Source organism: Bubalus kerabau, chromosome 1, assembly GCF_029407905.1.
Source record: "Bubalus kerabau isolate K-KA32 ecotype Philippines breed swamp buffalo chromosome 1, PCC_UOA_SB_1v2, whole genome shotgun sequence".
Classification (NCBI taxonomy): domain Eukaryota; kingdom Metazoa; phylum Chordata; class Mammalia; order Artiodactyla; family Bovidae; genus Bubalus; species Bubalus kerabau.
This window is the reverse complement of record NC_073624.1, coordinates 212,953,253-212,974,045: the sequence shown is the minus strand read 5'-3', so window position 1 is coordinate 212,974,045 and position 20,793 is coordinate 212,953,253. Positions and strand designations below refer to the sequence as shown.

At 59.5% G+C, this 20,793-nt stretch overlaps 1 protein-coding gene across 1 annotated transcript; it reads right to left on the bottom strand.

The window, feature by feature from the left end:
• Positions 1-802: 802 nt before the first annotated feature.
• On the bottom strand, positions 803-19,921 carry ONECUT3 (one cut homeobox 3). The gene is made up of 2 exons (XM_055566771.1): positions 18,736-19,921; positions 803-1,095 (listed from the first exon to the last, which is right to left on the bottom strand). Exons 1-2 carry the CDS (start codon positions 19,919-19,921, stop codon positions 803-805), a joined length of 1,479 nt encoding a protein of 492 aa, XP_055422746.1.
• Positions 19,922-20,793: the final 872 nt, after the last annotated feature.

Here is a 20,793-nt window from a genome sequence, read left to right as displayed (position 1 = left end):
CCGGACAGAGGGATGCTGGGACAGAGGCCTCTGGAATTACCCGCTTGTTTGAGCTGCCGTCCCTTCCGGTCCGGGACTGGGTAGGGATGGGAGCTCACCGGTAGCCGCTGCAGGCAGGCCCCTCCCCAGACGTTAAGGCAGGCAATTCTTGGCACAAGGAGCCCTGGCCGTCGGGAGGGGCGGCTGGGTTCTTGGCTGTGGGGGCAGTTCTGCCAGCGGATCGGGGGTGGTCTTGGTGGGGGGAGGGGGCGGCGCGAGCATCCAGCTCCACGTGGGCTTTGGCGACTTCGGAAGAGCTGAGTTCTGGGGGAGGGTCCGTGGGGCACCGCTGGAGACGAAGCCTTCCTGCCTCCCTCCTGCGGGCGGGAGCTGGCGAAGGAGTGGCTATTCTTTAAATTCCTTTTTGAAATTACCCGGTTTCTGTTTCTAGTATGTGCTTCTTGACCCGCTTTCGGGACGACACGTAAGCCCTGGTTTTCCTCGAGGCCCCCCGGGCTTCCTGAATTGAAAGGGAGCCGGGGCGCTCCTTTCTGTCACCCCTTTCCCTCTCGGGGGGTGGAGGGCTTCCTTTGGCCTGAAGGGGATGGGGACGGAGGGAGGGGGGACCCTTTTTGTGCACTTGGGCTGGGGGTGTGCTGCGTCCCTTCCCTGGGTGTGGGGGCCCGGTCGGCAGCCCCTCCAGGTGCGCCCTGGGGCAGGTCTCCGGGCCGGCAGGGTGGGAGTCGGGGGTGGGGGGGCGGAATGTGGGTTCGGGGGCAGCGCCCGGGCCGTGGAGGCTGGGAGGGCGCGCAGCCGGGGCGCCTCAGGCCTTGGAGAAGGTGGCGGCAGCGCCGGCGGGGCCCCCGGGGGCAGCTCCGGGCTCCTCGGCCCAGCGGTTCATGCAGCGGCGCCGCGCGTTCATGAAGAAATTGCTGACAGTGTTGAGCTCCAGGCCGAGCTGCTGCGAGATGGTGACCTGCATCTCCTTAGACGGCCGCTTGTTCTCCTTGAAGATGGCGATGAGCGTGCGCCGCTGCAGGTCGGTGAACACCAGGCGCTGCTTTTTGGGCTGCAGCGCGCGCTCTTTCTGCTGCTCCTGCTCCTTCCGCTTGCAGGCTGCGGGCGAGCGCGGGCGGGGGGGCGAGAGGGACGCGGCGCCACCGCGCGGCCGGACGGGAGAAGACAGGCCACGTGTCCCGGAGCATCGAGACATCAGGAAACAGAAATGCGGGAAACGCGAGAGATGGAGAGACGACACGGGGACAGGGCCAAAAAGACAAGGAGACACAGAGAGCAGGAGGCAGCGGGAAGGCAGTAGGTCGATAGAGACCACCAGTAATGGAAGGAGAGGGGGGCAGACAGTCGTGGGCGGGGAACAGAGACAAAGGAGGCAGATGGGGGGGTAGGGGAGACAAAGAAGGGGACATAGTGTGAGCACACTTCCACAGGCACAGGTCGTCACGCCCTCCCACACCCTTTCTGCATTCTGAGCCCCTCCTAGCCTCATGTCCCCAAACTACCCCTCACCCCCCAAGAATCCTGACCTCAAGAGTACAACTAATATTGGTGGCTTTCTGCCCTCCCTCCTGCAGCCCACACCTGGGGGGATGTTGGGGGAAATGACCCGGAAACCCTACATGTGAGTTATTTGGCTCAGTGTAGACCTGAGTGAAAGAATTGGTTAATTAATACCTCTTTGTGGGGGGGGGGGGTTGCGTCACAAACCCCAGGAACATCCCCCTGGAATGATGGGGCAACTAGGTTCTCGGAAGACAGGTGACAATCCATGTCTCCTTCCCTGTTGACCTGGGGCCTGATCAGCTTAGGGATCCAGAATCCAGCTAACATGGTCATCCACTTGGTCTGATTCTGATCTCTGAGTCCCTACTCTGGCCTCCCTCCACCAGCAGGCTGAGACCAAGGCTTGGCACCCCTCAGGTCCCCCAGGGAACTTCTGGAGGTGGGGAATTGCTAGACCAACCCTCCCTCTGCCAGAACCACCTGGCCCAGATGACGGGGAAGGCATAGGAGGCCGCCCTACGGTCAGTGCTTGTGTGCTAAGTCACTTCAGTCATGTCCAACTCTTCTCAACACTATGGACTGTAGCCCTCCAGGTTCCTCTGTCCATGGGATTCTCCAGACAAGAATACTGGAGTGGGTTCCCATTTCCTTCTCCAGGGGAATCTTCCCAACCCAGGGATCGAACTCATGTTTGCCTGTATCTCCTGCATTGCAGGCAGATTCTTTACCACTGAGCCACTTGGGAAGCCCCCTGTGGTGGGTGGAAGCTTGCAGAGGAGAAGGGGCAGCATCTCAGAGTGGTGGAGCTAGGGTGGAGCCTATGGTCATGCTCCCCCCTGCACCAGCTCCAAAGCGGGCCCCTCCCCTCAATGCTGTGGGGCCAGTGGATGGAAAACATGATCTTCACCAGCCAAAGCTGGCTACCTCCACCTGGGGACTGGGGACATCAGCGAAAACTCCATCAGGGTTTCAATTCCTTGTCCACACACCAGTCAGGGACAGTGGGTGGTGGACACCCACCCCATCCTGCCTTCCCACAAAACACTTGCCCCAGTGACTCTGTCACCCCCAGAGTGGCTGGTGGCACAGGCTGTACTAGCAGGTCTCCGCTGCCAGCCCTGGTAGCCTGCTGGGACCACATACCAAGCTGGGGTTTTTTGGTTCCGGAACAGTCTGAACCAGATGACATGCCAGATCAATGTCCACACACATCCGTAAAAAATAAGTGAATGTCCCCTGTGCTGTGGCTCATTTCTCAGTGATGACAGCTCCCCCTCTCGCCCCTAAGTCCCCCCCTCCATTTGAACTGATGCACCACTTCCTTTTCTGGCTTCTTCTGACCTGGAACACACAGTGCTTCTAATTGGCTGTTTCAGGTTTCATAATTAAATAAGAGTGGCAGGCAGAGGTTACTGGACTTTTCAGAAAAAAGCCTCTAATGAAGGAGAGAGAGAGAAAGTGAGAAAAATGGGAGGAGGACTGGGGGCTGATGCTCTCAGAAGAAACAGATAAGATAGGTGCAATTAAAAGTCAGATTCTGGGAGGGGTAAGAGAAGAATACTGTATCCATGAAACAAGAACCGGATGCTGTTCAATAGAAAGGACCATGAAAGGGGCAGACAATGCTCTTAGAATTTAAGTATATTATAGCAGGAATAAAGTCAATGTAAGAATTGGGACATAGGAACTTCCCTGGCAGTCCAGTGGTTAGGGCTCTGCTTTCACCACCAAGGGCCCGGGTTCATTCCCTGGTTGGGGAACTAAGATTCCACAAGCCATGTGGCATGGCCAAAAAGTTAAAAAAAAGAAGAAGAAGAAGAAGAATTGGAACATAAAGCAAATATCCCTGGAAATACAAGTGGATGCAGAGATGAAAAATGAGGGAAAGATGATAACAAAGTTTGAGGATGAATGTGCAGGTTTGTCATCTGAGCAAGAGGCCATCCAAAACTAGAGAAAGGGAAGCCCAAACAAATTATATCAATATGATTAGAATAATGTGTGTGTGTGTGTGTGTGTGTGTGTGTGTGCTCAGTCATGTCCAACTCGTTATGACCCCATGGACTGTAGCCCACCAGGCTCCTCTATCCATGGGATTCTCCGCATCTCTTGTGTCTCCTGCATTGGCAGGCAGATTCTTTACCACTACACCACCTGAGAAGCAGTTGGAGGACATGAGAATTCAGTTTAAAACAGCTCATGAAATGCTCAGCTCAATAAATTAAAAAAAGACTCCCTGAGGCTCACCCTTGTGAAATGTCAGGGACCCAGGGTGAAAAGAAGATAAATGCTCCCAGAGAGGAAAGCCACATGCCATTTGGAGAACCAAGAATCAGAGTGGCTTTAGGCTTCTCAAAAGCTATGAGCCAGTGGAACAATGCCTTCAAAATTCTGAGCAAAATCTATATTCAGCTAGAATTGTGTGCCCAGCCAAACTCAAGCATGAAGGTAGACTAAAGATATAGTCAGACATTCAAGGTCTCCAAAAGTTGACTTCTGTGTACCCTCTTCTCAGAAAGCTATTAGAGGGCATGTTTCATCAACATGAGGAAGTAAATCAAAAAAGGAAGATGTGGGATTCAGGAAATGCGATTCAATCTAGAAGAAAAGAGATATCCCATATGAAGAAGGGAGACCCTGAAAGACAGCAGGACAAAGGCACCAGGGACAAGAGATCAGCCCAAGATCAGAGCCGGTGCACCAACAGAAGTAGAAAGGGGAGATGTCCTAACAGGTGTTAGTTTTGCCTTTTGTTGGAGGATGTGGGAGAGTTTGTGATAGGCAACCATAAATTCCTGGAAGAACAAACAGCTGTACAAGAAAGGAGACAGAAATCCTAGTACTGTATGAGGTAAAACCTAGGAGATGAACCATGTACCAGGCAGCATTTTGTATACAAAGTGGGGAGAGGGAACATTTATTCATGTTTTATCTGCATAAAGAAACTTTGATGGGAGAGAGAGGTTCAGGAGGGAGGGGACATATGCATACCTATGGCTGATTCGTGTTGCTGTATGGCAGAAACCAATGCAACACTGTAAAGCAATTAAAAATAAGTATTAATTTTAAAAGAAAGAAACGCGGAAAGGAAGCACCAGGAACCACCTTGACCTCTCATCTCCTTGGACCTGGCCAGCTTGTGAAGCTCACAAGAGGAGGCCACATCCCCATTCTTTTAAGGAAAAGCTGGATTTCGGGCAGCAACATCAGGGAAGAGTCAAAACTCAGCCCAGGCCTTTACATTCTTGCCACCTGTTGTGACCTTCAATTCATTCATTCATTCATGCTTTCATTCACTCAGAATTGTTCTCACAAACTCAACATGCATTTATAGGAAGGGCAGAGATACACTTTTCAGAAAGCCTGCAAGAGCTTTACAAGTCCAGGGCCTTCCATGTGCTGTTTTGTTTTTTTGTTTTTTTGTTTTTTTTCATCCTTGAGATAATTCCATAAGGCAAGGAGATTCTTTCCTACTCAGAGAAGGTACGCCACTTGCCCAGAGTCACCCAGCAGGTCCTGGCAGGGACAGGACAGGAGCCAGGGTTGACTGGCAGATGGAAGGGAGGTAAGATATGGGTCGCCTCTTCCTCACCCACCTCCTTCTTGTCCAATCCAGAGCCGAGTGGGGGCTTCAGAGGCGGAGGCTGGGGGAGGGGCCAGCCACAGCAGAGTCGTGAAAAAACTTCGCGTTTTGTCGATCACAGCAAAAAGAGGCTCCGCTCTCCCCCCGCTTCCCGGGCGTTCAATCTAATTACAGCTCCTCACAGCCCGGATCGATCCGGGCTCCAGTCGGAGCTGTTTACCGCGAGCAGCTTTTGTCACCGCTTCATCCCCCACAGCCCCCAGCGGCGCCGGCCTGGAGGCCCCTGGCCCCGCGGGGGTGTCAGTGCGGTAGGGGAAGCGGCTCAGAGCGGCTTCCTCCGCCCACCAATATCCCTTCCAGCACTCAGGATCACTCTAGTCCAGCCCCAAAACCGCTGCAGTCCCTGGAGGCAGCCCCAGGAGAAGGAGAGGACAGGGAATGGGCCCCTTTCACAGAAGTGAAAACAGAGGCTGTGAGAGGACTGACCAGGAAGTAGCCTGGGGAAGAGGGGCCGCTGGGAGCAGCCTGGGGCCTCCCCACCCACGGCCCCCAGACACTGCCCTGCCAGTTCTAGGCCTACCTCTCCCGCAATGATCTCCCCTGGGGACCACCACTGTGCTGTGCCTAGGAAGCCTCCTCCAGCATCCCCTCCACCGTCCCCTGCTCCCCCAGCGGCTCATCCACCTCCATTTCTTCCTCCCCCATCAGAGTCGCTTATCTGCCCTCCATCACCTCTGCTTCTGTCACCTCCACCATCACCATCTCCTCCACCTGCATCACTTCCACCTCCGCTGCCTCTTCTGCCCTCCTCTCCACCACCATGGTGTCCACCTACCAGCATTGCCTCCATTACTTCCACCTTCACCACCTCTACCAGCATCACCTCCTCCTCCACCATCACCGCCACCTATGCCAGCACCACCTCCGTCCACAGTCTACCTCCATTACCCCATCAACACCACCTCTGCTCTCATCACTTCCTCCACCTGCACTCCTAACACCATCCATTTTATCCCCTCCAAAACTGTCTCCTCCAATACCCTCACTTGTACCATCAAACCCCATCATAGGGCTCACCCTGTATGTGACTAGTACAGGGAGTACATAGCCCAGTCCCCTTACCAGGGCTTCCCAGCTTGTGGTGGGGGGACAGGGAGGGGCTCCAGACTCAGGCCCACACCACTAACCATGGTTGCCATGACAGCACAGGAGGAGCCAGCTGGGCTGGCTTGTGGGATTTTGGGGGGGGTTGTCTCTCAGGGACCCTGGGAGTCAGTTCCTTTACAAGGCCTGCTTCAGTCTCAACTGCAAAACTGGGACCCTCTGCCTCCTTCAAACATTTTTCAGTGTGCCGTCAGCTATCCGCCCCCTCCTCACCTCATTCAGCCCCTTACCCCCACTGTCTCTCTGTTCTCATGTCCTCCTGCTGCCCCAACTCAGCTCACAGCTTCGCAGCCACACTGGTTTCACCCCGGGCACAGTCCAACCTCAGGCCTTTTCAACTAGCTGCCACCTCTGCCTGCATCGCTCTTCCCCACATTTCTTCATGGCTCCCTCGTCTCCTTCTAGTCTTCACTCGAAGCTCTCATCTCATCTGCGAGGTCCATCCTGACCCCCCTCTCCAATTTAATTCTGCAAACTCTCTCCCTGCTCAGCTTTTTTCTTCCTTTTCCCCGACAGTATTTACCATTCTCTCAGGGAATGAAGGTTCTGGCTCCAACTTTCTCTCCTGTCCACCCTCCATGACCTCAGGGATGGAGAATCGGATACTCGGAGCCAGATTCCATGATCTTAGAGCATCCAGGGTCCCCATCTCATTGCTGTCAGTCATTTTGGAGTCAGGGATGAGGAGGGTCTGGGGCTGGCTCCTGGGAGTCCCAGAGGAGATCCAAGGGGATACAAAAGAGGCCCCTTTCCAAATTAGCCTGCTCCTATGGGGTCGCAAAGAGTCAGACACGACTGAGCGACTGAGCTGATCTGATCTAAGGGCACCCCTCAAGGGCTGCTGCTGCTGCTGCTAAGTCACTTCAGTCATGTCCGATTCTGTGCGACCCCATAGATGGCAGCCCACAAGGCTCCCCCGTCCCTGAGATTCTCCAGGCAAGAACACTGGAGTGGGTTACCATTTCCTTCTCCAACCCTCAAGGGCTAAGGGTGGGCTTTTCTATCGGTCCGGCCCGAGTTTCCCGTTGTGACCGGCAGGAGGCAGTGGTCTCCCGCCCCAGCACAGGGCGAGGTTCCGGGAAGCAGGGTCAGCCAGGCTGGGCCGCATCCCGGCGGCAATGGCAAAGGGAGGTGAGTGGGGGTCACCCTCAAGTTCCCTTTCATTTCAGACTCTCTGAGGCTTACCCGCACAGCACCTCTGTCCCTCCTGCCTCCTGCCGTTCTAGGAAGTTGCTCACCTCTAGGAGCCAAGGGGGCAGTCAGACCGACCACCCCGTGGGTTACTGTCCGGTGCCTGCCTCTGAGCCTGTTTCCTCACATGGAAAATGGTCTTAGTCATGAGCCCTGCCTTGCCAGGCTCTGCGAACGGGTTTAGCCAGAAAAGTCCTGAATAGGGTGATGGCACTGAGTTGAGGCTCTCAGCTCCCATCTGGGGGTGCAGGGGAGGGGCTAGGTTCCAGCCCCCACTTGCAGTGCAGCTGTGAAGTGCCTCCCCGCCTCAGGACATGCCTCAAGCCTCAGCACCTTCCCAGGAATCTTCCTGGAGAGGGGAGGGATGGAGAGGCCAAGGTTCAGAGCAGGGCTGCCTCAGCCAAAGAACTCCTACACATCCCTCAAGGCCCAGACTCAGTGGCCCTTGCCCCAGGAAACTCTTCTCCTCACCCTCAGCAGAGACCCACTTCCCTCCCCTGGGAACCCTCTGATGTCCAGCACAGAGTGGATCCACAGGAGGCTGTGGGCCGGCTGTGTCTTTCCACTGACTGACGCCCCTCCCCACTGTGGGTGGTGGGGGAATAGCCCAGACTGGAATACCCTGCACAGGGAGACCTGGTGGCCACTGCCCTGGAGGGCCAGGTAAGGCAGTGGGACCCCAGGAGCACCCTGTCTGCAGTCCGCCAGGGAGAAGCTGGGGCCCTGGATTCAGTCACCCCCTCAGTGGAAGGGGAGAACCAGGCCCCCATTGGGTGGAGCTGGGGTTGCACCTGTTAGCTCCTGTCTGACCCACCGCTGCTGCCTTCCCCCTCCTTCTCCCCAGACAACCCCTCTCCTTCTCTCCTCCCTTCCTTCCCCTTCTCCTGCCAGTCTCCCCCTCCCCTTCAGGCTCCTCAGCATCTTCATCCCTCATCCTCTCCCTCCTCCTTCCATTTCCTCCTCCGGAGGCCTGCTGTGGTCCACCAGGGTGACCTGGAGAATGAGTGGCCCCGCTATGCCTGTCCGGGGCCATCCCTAGCCCAGCCAGCTGACCACATGGGCTGTCTGTCCCTGTCTGTTGGATGTGCCTGTGTGAGGACACACAGGGCCCGGCCAGGTGGACAGAGGTGTGAGAGGGAGGTGGTGTGTGCAGTGCACTTTGCTGCACTGGGAGGGTGTCCATGCAGAGCAGACCACAAGTGTGAGTGACAGCAAGTGACCTATGATGGTAGGCAGAGCCGTGAGTGTGACAGGTGGATGGGAGGGACAGTGTGGGAGGGCTCAGAGGATGAGGCCGGTCAGTGGGCAGTACAGGAACACCAAGGGGCCAGCCAGACCTCAGCGTGACCTTGGCTTGCAGCTGGCCTGGAGGGTGTAGTGGACACAGCGTGGACATCAGATGGAGGGTGCTGTGTGAAGAGCCAAGGGCATAATGTGACTTCTGGGTGTGACAGCCAGTATGGGTGGCCCTGAGCCCATGGGGTCTGAGTGTACAGAATGCAGGATGGGCCACCGAGACCTAGGGCAGTTCTTATCTGCTCTTGTCCTGGGACTGCTAGCTGCCCCCACCCCCCACCGCCACCCTGTCCTTCCTGGTCAGCAGGCTCCAGGGGCCAAGTGGCCCTTCGCATACACTCTGTGGTTTACAACCCTGGTCCTGATGTCCCCATCCGTCCATGGAAGTGGGGGTCCCACCGTACAGCAGTCCAAATGCAGGCCAGGGTGGGCCTGCAGCCATCACTCCTCTCTTCACTAGCTCTTTCTCCACACACTTATCAAGCACCTACTGTGTGTGCTGTTTGGATAGCTTTGCTGGGGAAAGCAGTGAGTAAGATGGATGCAGCCCCTGCCTGATGTGATGCAGCCCCTGCCTGACACGATCTGATGTGATGACATGCTAGCCAAACAATCAGAGATACAGGGAGACCCATGGCTGCCCCGATGTGCAGCGGGGGTGGAGGCGGGTGTGGGTGGGCTATTTGTAGGGGAAGACCTGAGGCTGCCTGGGTCGGAACAGATCTGGGCGTGGAGGGTAAAATAGGAGGCCGAGCTTGACATCTGGGGACAACGGGGGAGAGGCATAGTGAAGCCCAGGGAGACAAGGCAGGAGCCAGGGTCGCACTAGAAGGGTGACACCCCCCAAGAAAGGCTGGGTTTGACAGGAGACAACAGCAGCCAGACAGTGGCCCCCAAAATCAGCGACCTAGGAGCATTGTCTCAGTCCCTCTGTGTGGCACTCTGTGCTGTGTTCAAGGTCTCCAAAGAGTTGCTCTTGTCAGCCCCCTGCCCCCCTGGTCTCGTACGTAAGCCTGTACCCCACAGTGTCCATCCACCTGGGTACAGGTTGGGGTATGGGAGAAGGAGCTGGATTCGCTGTCCCCTCCTTCCAGCCACCTTCTGAGCTCAGCTCAGCTTCTTGGAGCAGACAATTCAATACGGAGCCAGGTCCCCGGCTGGGATGATGACTGGTTTCCTTGGCGACACATCCCACCCCGGCCACCAGCTGCCCAACCCCAGATGTGGGGCACATTGATACACCCACCTGGTGGCTTGTCCCCACTGGGCTGTCTGCCTTGAGCATTCCCCGCTGGCCTCCTCTGGCCAGAGACAGTGAGTGACTTGCCCAAGGTCACACAGTGAGCCACTAGGAGGGGAGCTGAGCACATTCATACCTCCATCCTCTTTATCCATACCCTGCATCCCTGCAGGCCCCAGTAAGAGGTTCTCATGGATGGGGGGGGCGGAGTCATCTCCAGGGAAACGGAGGACCCTCTGGAAGCCTCAGAAGCCCCCTCTGCCTCTGCTGCCTCCCTGATCTCCACACCCGCTCCTTCCGTCCTCTCCTCCCCTGCCCGCCAGGTCTACACCTCCCATCTCCCAGCATCTGAACCACCTTGGCTGTCGCCCAGCCTCCCTCTCTCCCTCCCTCGATCCCTCCCCCTTCTCCTTCCCCTGATGGGATTTTAATGGCCGCATTTTCAAATTAGTTCTGAGCCTTTCAAAGACTTATCAGAGAAATGAGCATTTCCACTGGACTCTGGGCTGCCCCTGGTGTGTGGGGGGGAGGGGGGCTCCATCTGGTGGTTGCAATGCCTGTGATGGGGGACGCTGGGGGTGTCCAGGGGCAACTCTCATGCCTCGAACCCCCTCCCCATTCAGGCACTGTGGGGGGGGGGGTTGGGGGGGGCAAACCGCATCAGTGCGCACACAGAGCTTTTATTAAAAAAAAAAAAAAAAAACTGTTAACAGTCACAGCGGCCAGCAGTTGGAAATGGATTTGAAAAAGATGACAGGAAAGGAACCGGTGATAAGTAAAAGCGTAGAGAGGCCAGCGCACAAAAGGGAGGGGTGGGGGGAAGCGCAGAAAAGGGAGGGGTAGGGGAAGCATCTCAGTGATTGGCAAACTCAGCCACAAGTAAAGTCACAAGCGAAATGGTGGCGGTGCACGTGCGCGCTGCTGCCTGGGGCTGACCGCAAACCATCTGAAATCGCCCAGGTGTCCACCGGGCGGGGAGGTGGTTTAAGAAAGGAGGGAACGGCCAAAGAGAATATTACGCAGCTGGCAAAAGGGCCTCCGAGGCGCTCTCTTTCCTGATGTGGATGTTCCGTGTCAGGAAGCAAAAGCACAGGAGAACTGCGGGAGCGTGGGGGTGGGTGGTCTTTCGGTGGTATTTTTTTAAAAGAGGAAAAGAAAAGAACGTGCATTAGGGGTGCTGGATTAAGTGTCACCTCTCTTTAGAAGGAGAAATAGAAACTGGGATTTATAGAAAGGAGGACTTGGCGAATGTGTCCGCTGTTTGAAAAAAAAAAAAAAACACAGCGTTTTTTAAAAGAACAGGCTGGGGAGGCAGAAGGCAGGCAGAGGGAGCGAGCAGGGTCTTTGTCGAGGTTCCCCAACGCACTGGAGCTTTATTCTTTTTCCACTTTGTGCTCTAGCCGGCTGCGGATTCTAGTCTCCATTTGGGGAAACGGAAGTGCTCAGGGGACACGCATTGTCCACGGTCACCGACCCGAGCTGCCGAAGGCCAGTGCCTCCCTCTCTGGGAGCGCCCCTTGTCCCCCCGCGCTGAACCGTTTGCGTTCCAGGCGCAGCGACCCGACGTTCCGAGCGAGCGCACAGCCGAGCGCGCCAAGTCCGACGCCGCTCTGGGGCCGGGAGGGAGGCGAACCCAGACACGGCTACCCCTGGGTGAGATGTGATTTCCCCCCGAGTGGTGGGATGCGAGCGCCGCCGGTGACCCTGCTGGGACGCCGCGGGTGTGAAGTGCCAGTGTTCCGGTCTCCTTACACTGGGCCGCGCGCGTCCACCTCCCGCCGAGCTGTGGAAGGCAGGTGCATGCTTGATCCTTTTAAGGTTTGGGAGATCCCACGTCCGCCGCGGACAGAACGGCGGAACGCGGAGGCCCGGGTTTTGCCCTCGGCGGCTTGGCCGGCACTGCGGGGCGGCGGCGGCCTGGGGCAGCGGGAACCAAGGCACTGACTTCCTCCCCAGGGCACACTCGGTTTCGTAGAGAAGCATGAACCCTGCTGTATCTGCACCAGGCCCCCAATTGCCCACCCTGTCACCGCTAGCGGGCGCGACCTTCTCCCAACCCCCCAGCACTAGGGAGTAGGGGTGGGACAGCAACTGCCTGGAAGAGGGTGTGGAGAAGTGGTCAGGCGGCCCAGCTGGGGGTCCATGAATATTTCCTGGCCGCTCGCAGCGGTTTCAGGAGAGAGAAGGGGGTTCTTCCCCACACCCCCAGCGCCCGGTGCTGCCTCCGATCGCCAGACCCGACTTGAGCCGGAGACTGCGCTCTCTTGTCCTAGTGTGGGCGCCTACTCGCATCCCGTGAGGACCTACCCTCACATCCCCGTTCCTTTGCATCTCCGCTTAAGTTCCCCATGCGCCTCTACACTGCGTCCCGGGCACGTCTACACTTCCGTCCTTTCTCTCCGGCGGCCCACGCCAGTCATGGACGCCCTACTGGTCCGTTTCCTTCTGCCAATCTGTGGCTTGGTGCGTGTGACTCTTTAGGTCTAAGCCCCTCGCCCACTCCCACATCAGTCCAAAGAGCAAGACAGGAGGCAGGAGGGACCCTGCCCCAATCTCATCTTGACCCCACCCACATCCTGGCCCCATCCGCATACCGGCCCCACTCATATCTACACCTATTTGGCCAAGGGGAAACTGAGGCCGCAGGTGCCCCAGGACACCCCAAGGTCAGATGGGTCTCCCAGGCTGGTCCTGGCTCCAGACCAGCATTTCTCCTCCTCTAGGAGCACAGCCTTCCTTATTGATCAAGGGCCATATTTAATTAAAAACTTGATTCAAACCAGCCTAAGCTGCCCTGGTTAAGCCGAGCTCGCTGCTACACACAAAGACTCCAGCCATAGGGGCCGGCCTCCATCCTTACAGCAGTTCTGGCTTGCCGCCTCCCAGCCTTTTGTCCTTGGTGTTTCCACCCGCACTGAGGCAGAACAGAAAGTTGCCTCCACTTCTGGGATCTGGAGAGCGACCAGGCATGGTATTAAGAAGAAGAATGGTGAGCCCCCTCCAGCTGCGGAGAGGACTCCAGGGGAGGGGGTGGAGCCTGGAGACCAGCATGGAGGAGGAGGCGGCCAGAGGTAGGTTGCTCCGACTAGAGTGGTGATGATTGATAGGGGGCGTCGGGGCGTCGGAGGAGGCTAGGGAAAATGGCCCTGTCTTGGTGAGCCCGAAGGCAATGGCACCCCACTCCAGTACTCTTGCCTGGAAAATCCCATGGACGGAGGAGCCTGGTAGGCTGCAGTCCATGGGGTCGCTAAGAGTCGGACACGACTGAGCGACTTCACTTTCACTTTTCTCTTTCATGCATTGGAGAGGGAAATGGCGGCCCACTCCAGTATTCTTGCCTGGAGAATCCCAGGGACGGCGGAGCCTGGTGGGCTGCCGTCTATGGGGTCGCACAGAGTCGGGCACGACTGAAGCGACTTAGCATAGCATAGCATAGGATTTTCAGCTAAGGAGACTCAGAATAAAGAAGCCAAAGCCCAGCTCCAGGACCTCTGTGTGCTTCTCTGTGACGTGGGGGTGACCATCCAGTCTCTCAGGCAGGAATGAGTTCTCTGACCTGGGGTCCAGGGAGGCTGGACATTCAGTGACCCAAATTCCCCCTGAGGGCCGGCAGTCAGGAGAAGCAGAAGCAGGTGGCTCTGTGTTCAGCAGGAGGACACTGGGACTCGACCTCCACTCCCCCTCTACCCCACCCCCACCCCCTCGAGTGTCTCTGGTGGTCCCTGGCGGGGCTCCCATGGGCACAGGAGTCTGTCCAACTCTGTGTCAGGAGGAAAGTGCAGGCCTTCCCTCCTGGCCCAAGCGTCACCCAAGTGTTTGTAAGCTGGACCTGGATGTAACCTGGAGAGCCTTCCTCTTAGTCCTGGCTTCAGTCCACTGAGCTCTCCTCCCAGCCTTTGTCTCTGCTGGGCCCTGAGTGGGATAGGAGCCTGAGCCACTCAAGCCCCACTTACTGCCAGCTCCACATCTCCCCGCTTGTGCAGCTTCAGCAAGAGTGTCCCTTTCAGCCCTGGCTTGGTGGTCTGTAAAGTGGGCTCATTATCTGAACTGGCTTAACAGTCCCTCATTCCTAGGGGAGGGGGAGGGCTCTGAGCACCCCAGACAGCCCCCTCCGCATCTGACAGCCAGAATCACAGAACTTGGGTAGGGAGCTGGCACCACCCCACTTGGGGCTTGTGTTCTAGAAGGGGGGCTGGTGTGGGGGCCCCTGGCATTGTACCCAGACCCACAAGGCTCTGGTACCCACAGCCCCAGACAGTCTCCCCCTACTCCCTGTTTCTCGGGGCGGGGTCTGCAGTGTCCCCTCTGGGTCCCAGACCCCCTTCCAGCTCCCCTGCCCACTCTCTGTGGGTTCCACGAAGCACAGACTGCCGGTGGTGACCTGGGTCTTCCCTACAGACTAGGAGATGTGGTGTGAGCAGGTGAGGGTGAGTAAGCAATGTGGCCTCAGGGTGCAGGTCCTGTGAATGTGTCCTCAGGGGTTCTGGTGGGGAACGGGTTGATAAGAAAAACCTCAACAAGCACCTCGGAGGTGGCACTTGATTCTGTCCATTTCTCTGATGAAGAAACTGAGACTCAGACCCTTGCCCAGGATGAGTTAGTGATAGAACCCAGGTGAGGCCAGTTATCCAAGTTCTCAGCTAGGATGTCTTTCCTAAACGGTCTGTAAGAGGTATGGGCCCTTGTGGTTGGCTCAAGGTCAAGTTTTACAGAAGGTACATTGGCCTTTGGGGGATGGGGTGGGCAGAGCATTTATGGGGTTTGGGTAGTAGTCCTCCCAGAGTAGACCTCTGAGTTGAGTCTCTTCAGCCTAGGAAAGCCCCCACCCCACCTGCCCGCCAGCTTTCCAACACCTGATGTTGGATACAGAATGGGTGGGGGACAGGCCGGTCCTAGTCTGGGGGGAGGGGCAGTTAATGTGTCTTTTCCCCTTCCACCACCGTCCCCCCCAGACTCCCAGCCGCTGGTCACTGCCCTCACTGTGCCCACCAGCTTCAGCTCCAGAAATGGCTCCCTCCCTGCCTCAGTTTCCCGCACCAGGGGTCTCCCTCATCCTTCAGGGATTCTGGGTTCAGGGCTCACTAGTGAGCCAGGAGGAGGGGACCCTTCCTTCAATCGCCACCATCTGATATTTTATATATATTCTCTGATCAGTTACAAAAAATACTTTTCCTCCGGAGTTGCAATTTAAACAATATTTGAAGACGGCCGAAGTTATCGACCAGGCGGCGGTGATGAATTAGAGCCGGTAATTCGAATTCATCGACCACCCCGCCCCCGCAGAGAAGTCCGTCAGCCCCTCCCCCAGCCCCTCTTCCGTAATTACCGTTTGAGACGGAGTCTTCCAAGGGAGGGCTTCGAGAGGTGGCGGCTGGGAAGCTGCGGGGCTCTAAGGACCCTGAAGGTGGAGCAGGGTGAGACCCCACCAGGGCAATGGGGTTGGGGCCTTGCAGGATGGGCCGTCCCCAGAATCTCAGAATTCAGACCCAGAGCCTGTCTACCCCAGTGCACACATTTTACAGATGGATAAACTGAGTCGCAAAGAACAGATAGGTCTGGGAGCAACGGAGTGGGGAACCCTGAGGTCTACCTGGCCAGATTTCTTGGGTGCTTCAAAAGAAAGAAATCCCCCTTCAGTCCTCAATCCCAGAGGACTGCCGGCTCCACGTCCCCCTGCTTGTGCAGCTTCGGCAAGTGCGTCCCTTTCAGCCCTGGCTCAGTGGTCTGTAAAGTGGGTTCATTATCTGAACTGGCTTAAACAGTCCCTCATTCCTGAGGAAGGAGAGAGGTGGAGGAGCTGGGAGCCGTGAGGTTCCAGACGAGTGACCCCAGCTGAGGAGCTGCCGTTGGGAGCCGTCACCTCCCGTTTCCAGTCTCCTTTTCTGCCTCTTTGTCTTTTTTTGTCTTTCTCACTTTGTTTTTGCCACTGTCTCTCCCTACCTACCTCTGTGTCTTTCTGCCTGTCTCTGCGTGTGTCTTTCTCCGTCCTTACCGCCTCCTGGTCCAGGGCGGTGGGGAGGACACCCGGACGGGACGCCCACAGCAGCTGGGCCAAGAAGCGAGGCCGGAGACAGAGGCCCGCAAGCGCGCGGGGGCGGGACCCGGGCGCGGAGCTGCCGGTCGGTCCGGGGATGGCGGGCGGCTTTCGCTGGGCTCAGGATGGGGACTGGGGAGGAGGAAGGGCGATGAGTGCGGCCTGCCGGGGTCGGACAGTGCGGGTCGGCGGCCTGGAGGCGCCTCAGGCTGTCGCGTGCGGGGCGGCGCGTGGGGGAGAGATGAGCCAGGCCACCTCCCCCTAACCGCTGCGATTTGCCGCCACTTAACCGCTTTTCATTTGCGCAGCGACCGGAACTAAAGGCCTCTCCGCCTGTCGGCTCCTAATTACCCCACGGCCCAGCCACCTCTAACATTCTAAGCCCAGCCCCGCGCTCTGGACGCGGTCCTGAGGGCGCCCAAGGTGCAGCAGGTGCCCAGGGCCCGGTGCGCGGACCAGGCGGGCGGCAGGATCAGAGTGGGCAGGGGCCTGGGGAAACAACGGAAACAGGCCAGGTGTCGCGGTTTAGTGTCCCCTGGACCTAAGCATGTGCCAGGCCCTGCCCTCAGCCCCTGCATTTCCCCTAGGGGCCCCCAGACGGTCGCTATTCTGAGTCCCAGTCCAAATGGGGAAACCGAGGCTCAAAAAGGCGAGGAGGCTCTCTACCGCCACAAAAGTCAGGGAGGCCCGGCCAGGATGCAAGCGCGGGCCGCCCTCCCTCCCCTGCCGGTTGGCGCTGCTCTCCCGCAGCAGCACCCCCACGGGGACTTCTCCCCTGAGGTCTGCTATTGTAAGACGCCCTCATCAACCTCTTGGATGGCCCCGAAATGTGCCATTCGAATGCCACAAACGGGTTCTGTTTCTTACATGATGTGACAGTGGAATTAAAAAAAAGGAAACTGGTGTGTGTCCTTTGGGTACACATGTGTCAGACACAATGTCCCCGAAATACATGCTCTGGGGAGGAGGCCAAAGGTGGCCAGAGTGGCGGTAAGTCAGACTTCACCAGTGACCCCATTCGACAAGGGCCTCTTAGTATCTGTGGTGTCAGAACTCTGCCTTTGGCCTGCTCCCTAATGTCACCTGCATCACGCACACACAGCAGGCCATGACTGTGCATTGGTGTGCTTGAGTGTCTCCTGTGAACACACCTGTGTCACTGCATGTGTCACGAGGGGGGGTGGGGCAGGACAGAGTGGATCCTGTCCTCAAACAAGACCGTCCAGGTTCCTGATGCCATTTCTAACATTTCATTGCAACCTTCCCACGCACTTGGTCACTTGCCACATGAAAGGAGGATTTATTCCCCAATGTGGAGGATGAAGGAAGCCTATCGGAGGCTCAATCACCTTGTTCTGCAGAGGGGAAACTGAGGCACACGTGTAGGTGCAGGGGCCCCAGGTTGTCCAGGTGGCCTGGGGGAGGGGAGCAAATAACATGGACCCCTCTCCATCCCCCACTGGCAACCCAGTCTTCACAGCAGAAGGCTGCAGACACAGCCAAATCCCTCCCATCCTCCCCGCTCCAGGGGCGGCTGGTTGAGCCCTAGCCCACTCCATCCAGCCCCTCTGGCCCCTGTGCACAGAAGCGATCGATCAGGTGCCTGGGGCTGCTATTGTCCCCATGGCTAGGGTGGTTGCAGCCCCTCCCCAGAATGGCCAGGAAAAGACCCTCCCCACCCAAGCCAGGCCACCACGGTGAGAGTGGGGGCTCTCCTGCACTCCTCCTACTCAGCAGAAGGGGTCCTGGGCGGCGGCTGGCTGGGGGCAGGTGTGGACCCTGCTGTTGTCAGCTGGGAGGGAGAAGAGGGTCAATGAGCATCAGTGGGAGTAAGATGAGGAGGCAGAGAGAGGTAGAGGGGGAGCAGGACAGAGAGGACGAGGAAGAATGAGACAAGGAGGAAAATGTGGATCGAGCAAAGAAATAGATACCAGTTTGCCCCGACAGAGAGAGTAGAAAGGACAGAAACACAAAATGGAAAAGAGAGGCGGGTTCGGTGCGCGCACTCGAGCCAGGAGCAACCGCGCGGGGAGGGCGGCCGGCCGGCTGGGGTGTGAAGGCCTCCGGGCCGCGGGTCCCCCGGGCCGCCCCTCCCCCGCCCGTTCTCGAGTGACCTTTGCCAGCGGCCGGAGGGGGGAGGGGGCTATCGATCGCGGAGGCCCAGCTACAAAGAAGCGCGCGCTGGGGCCGGGGGCTGAGCGCGGGCCCGGCCCTGGCTGCGGAGGCGCCGGTGTTCGGTGCACGGTTCCTACACTCTGCCCCCGGAGCGGGAGGAGCAGTGAGGGGCCGTTCGGGGGGAGGAGGGTGGCACTCCGAGCTGAGAGCGGCGGCACGACTGGATCACACCCCCCCCCCCACCCCGCCACACACACACACACACACACACACATCACACACAATGAGCGACCCTGCTGGCAACTTGCGTATCCTCCAGCAGTCTGAAGGGACCCAGGGACCCCACTCCCAGTTCCTGGAGGGACTGAGCGCGAGTGTAGACTCCCGTAGGGGAGGGAAGGCGGCACAGTCCTTTCCCTCCTTTTGGTGACGGTACAGACGGGCAGGGGCGAAGATCGCGCTCTCACCTCCTGCAAGGGGGTCCCTAGCGGGCGGCGGAGTGCCAGGCCAAATGGGGAGGGGGCCGGGACTCTCCGCCGACGCACTGCCTGGTGCTAGGGAGCCCCCCGGCGCAGGACCCCTAGGGTCGGGCGGTGCGCGCTGAGCTCCTACCTGCCAGGCGCAGCGCCGACATGCGCTGGAACTCGGGCTCCTGCAGCCACTTCCACATCCTGCGGAAGGTCTCACGGCCCGATTTGAGCTTGCTCCAGGGCTTGGGGTTGCGCAGCAGGTCGGAGAGCGTGCCCTGCGAGCGGCACAGGATGCGCTGCGCGAAGATGGCCTGCGGGATGCTGTAGCGCTTCAGCTCCGCCGTGATGCGCTGCGCCACCTCCTTGGTGTTGATCTCCTCCGCCGCCGCGCCGGCCCCGGGGCCGCCGCCGCCCGCGGCCGGGCCGCCGCCGCCCGCGTGAGACCCGTGCGCTCCAGCCGCCGCCAGCCCGCCCAGCGGCGCCAGCAGCCCCGCGGTGCTCCCGCCACCCGCGCCGCCGCCGCTGCCGCCGCCTCCGGACAGCCCGCGGGCCAGCGCGTCCTCCGCGCGACCCAGCAGCGCGGCGTGCGGCTCGAAGGCGGCGGGCGGCAGCAGCTTGTCCCCTGCCAGGTGGCCCGGTGCGCCGTAGGCGGCCAGCGGCGGGGGTGGCGGCGGCGGCGGGGGCTGCGGGGCGCCGTGCAGCGCGGGCGGCAGCGCATTGGGCAGCGGCGACAGTGGCGACCCCATGGCGGGCAGCTCCTTGCCGTAGGGCCCGTAGAGGTGGCCCACGGAGGCGAGCGCCGCGCGCTCGTCGCGCATGAGTGTGAAGCTGCCGCTCACGCTGGCCGCCAGGCGCTGCGGCGGGGGCGGCGGGGGCGGCGCGGCGGCCGGGTGAGGGTGCGAATGAGGGTGGCCGCCGTGTGCCCCGGCTACGGCCGCGGCCGCCGCATGCTGGTGGAACTTGTCCGCCACGGCTGCGAGCGGGGGCAGGTGCTGCAGCGGCGTGAGCGTCGTGTAGGTGCCGCCCAGGCCCGGAGCCTCGCAGGCCATGCCCATGGCCGGGTGCAGCGGGCCGGCCAGCTCCCCGCGGAAGTCAGCGCCGCCACCCGCGCCGCTCGAGCCGCTCGCGCCCCCGGCGCCCCCGCCACCGCCGCCGCCGCCGCCGTCCAGCAGGCTCGCCATGCCGGCCACTAGGCCGGGGCGCCCGGGCGCCACCAGGCCGCGGTGCTGCGCTGCTGCCGAGCGCGCGTGGCTCGGGCTTAGCAGCTCGCCCGCCTGCGCGTGGGCCACGCCGTGCAGGCCCCCCAGGCTCTCCAGGCTCAGCTCCATTCTCGGCCGCCCCGCGCTGACTCCTCGCCGGCTCGGCCGCCCGCCCGCCGCGCGCGCTCTTCGGCGCCGGCCCGGCGCGCTCAAGGCCGCCGCATGGCCCCCGCCCGCTCCCCGGTGGCTGCGCGCGAGGCTGCCCGGCTGCGCGGCTTACGGCCCGGCCCGGCTGCGAGCGCGGCCACCAGGATGTGGCGGGGGAGCGGCCGCCGGCGCCCGGGCCCGGGTCTGACGTCAGCGCCCCCGCCCACCGGCTCCCCTAGCCGCCGCCTCCCGCCGACTAGCTCTCCGCCCGCCCTGGCCCCCTGGAGCGCCAGGCTGGCCGGAGTGGGCTAGACTCCGGGCTTCTGCCAGACACCCTGCCACTGCCTCCACCGTGCCCCCTAGGGATCAGTGGTACTCGGGGACAATGGACGGAGGTCGAGGACAGACTCCACCGAGGCGGGGCTGGGGACTTAGTCTCTGGGGCTCAGATTCTCTGTCTCTTCCAAGGGTCGTGAAGGTTACTTTCCTCCCCGGCACCTGTGAGTCCATCTTTAGGGAGTGCACCGGAGTGTGACTCAGTGGGGGCCTGTGATCCAGGTGTTGCCCCCTTCTCACACAGATCCCTAGGAGGTGGGCCCTCTGCTCCCAAACCTCCCTCTCTCCTAGCATAGGTCGGGAGTCACATCGTGCCCCCAAAGTTCTCTCTGGGGGGAGGGTGCTGAAAGGAAGGTCCTCAGGCTGATTCCCAGCCTGTGTCTCCAAGTGTCTGGATCTGCTCCCATGTGTAGGCACTGGGCCCTCAGTTTCCCCAGCTGTACAATGGAGCACCCGGCCTCAGGGATGCTAAAAGCTCCTCCTATTTCCAAGTCCTTCTAATTGCCTCCATCTCCAGC

Excerpts from the sequence above, each read along its gene's own strand:
- ONECUT3 (XM_055566771.1), bottom strand. The coding sequence starts at position 19,921 with ATGGAGCTGAGCCTGGAGAGCCTGGGGGGCCTGCACGGCGTGGCCCAC. Across the intron at positions 1,096-18,735 it reads GTCGGCGCTGCGCCTGGCAG|CCTGCAAGCGGAAGGAGCAG; the intron begins GTAGGAGCTCAG and ends GCTCGCCCGCAG.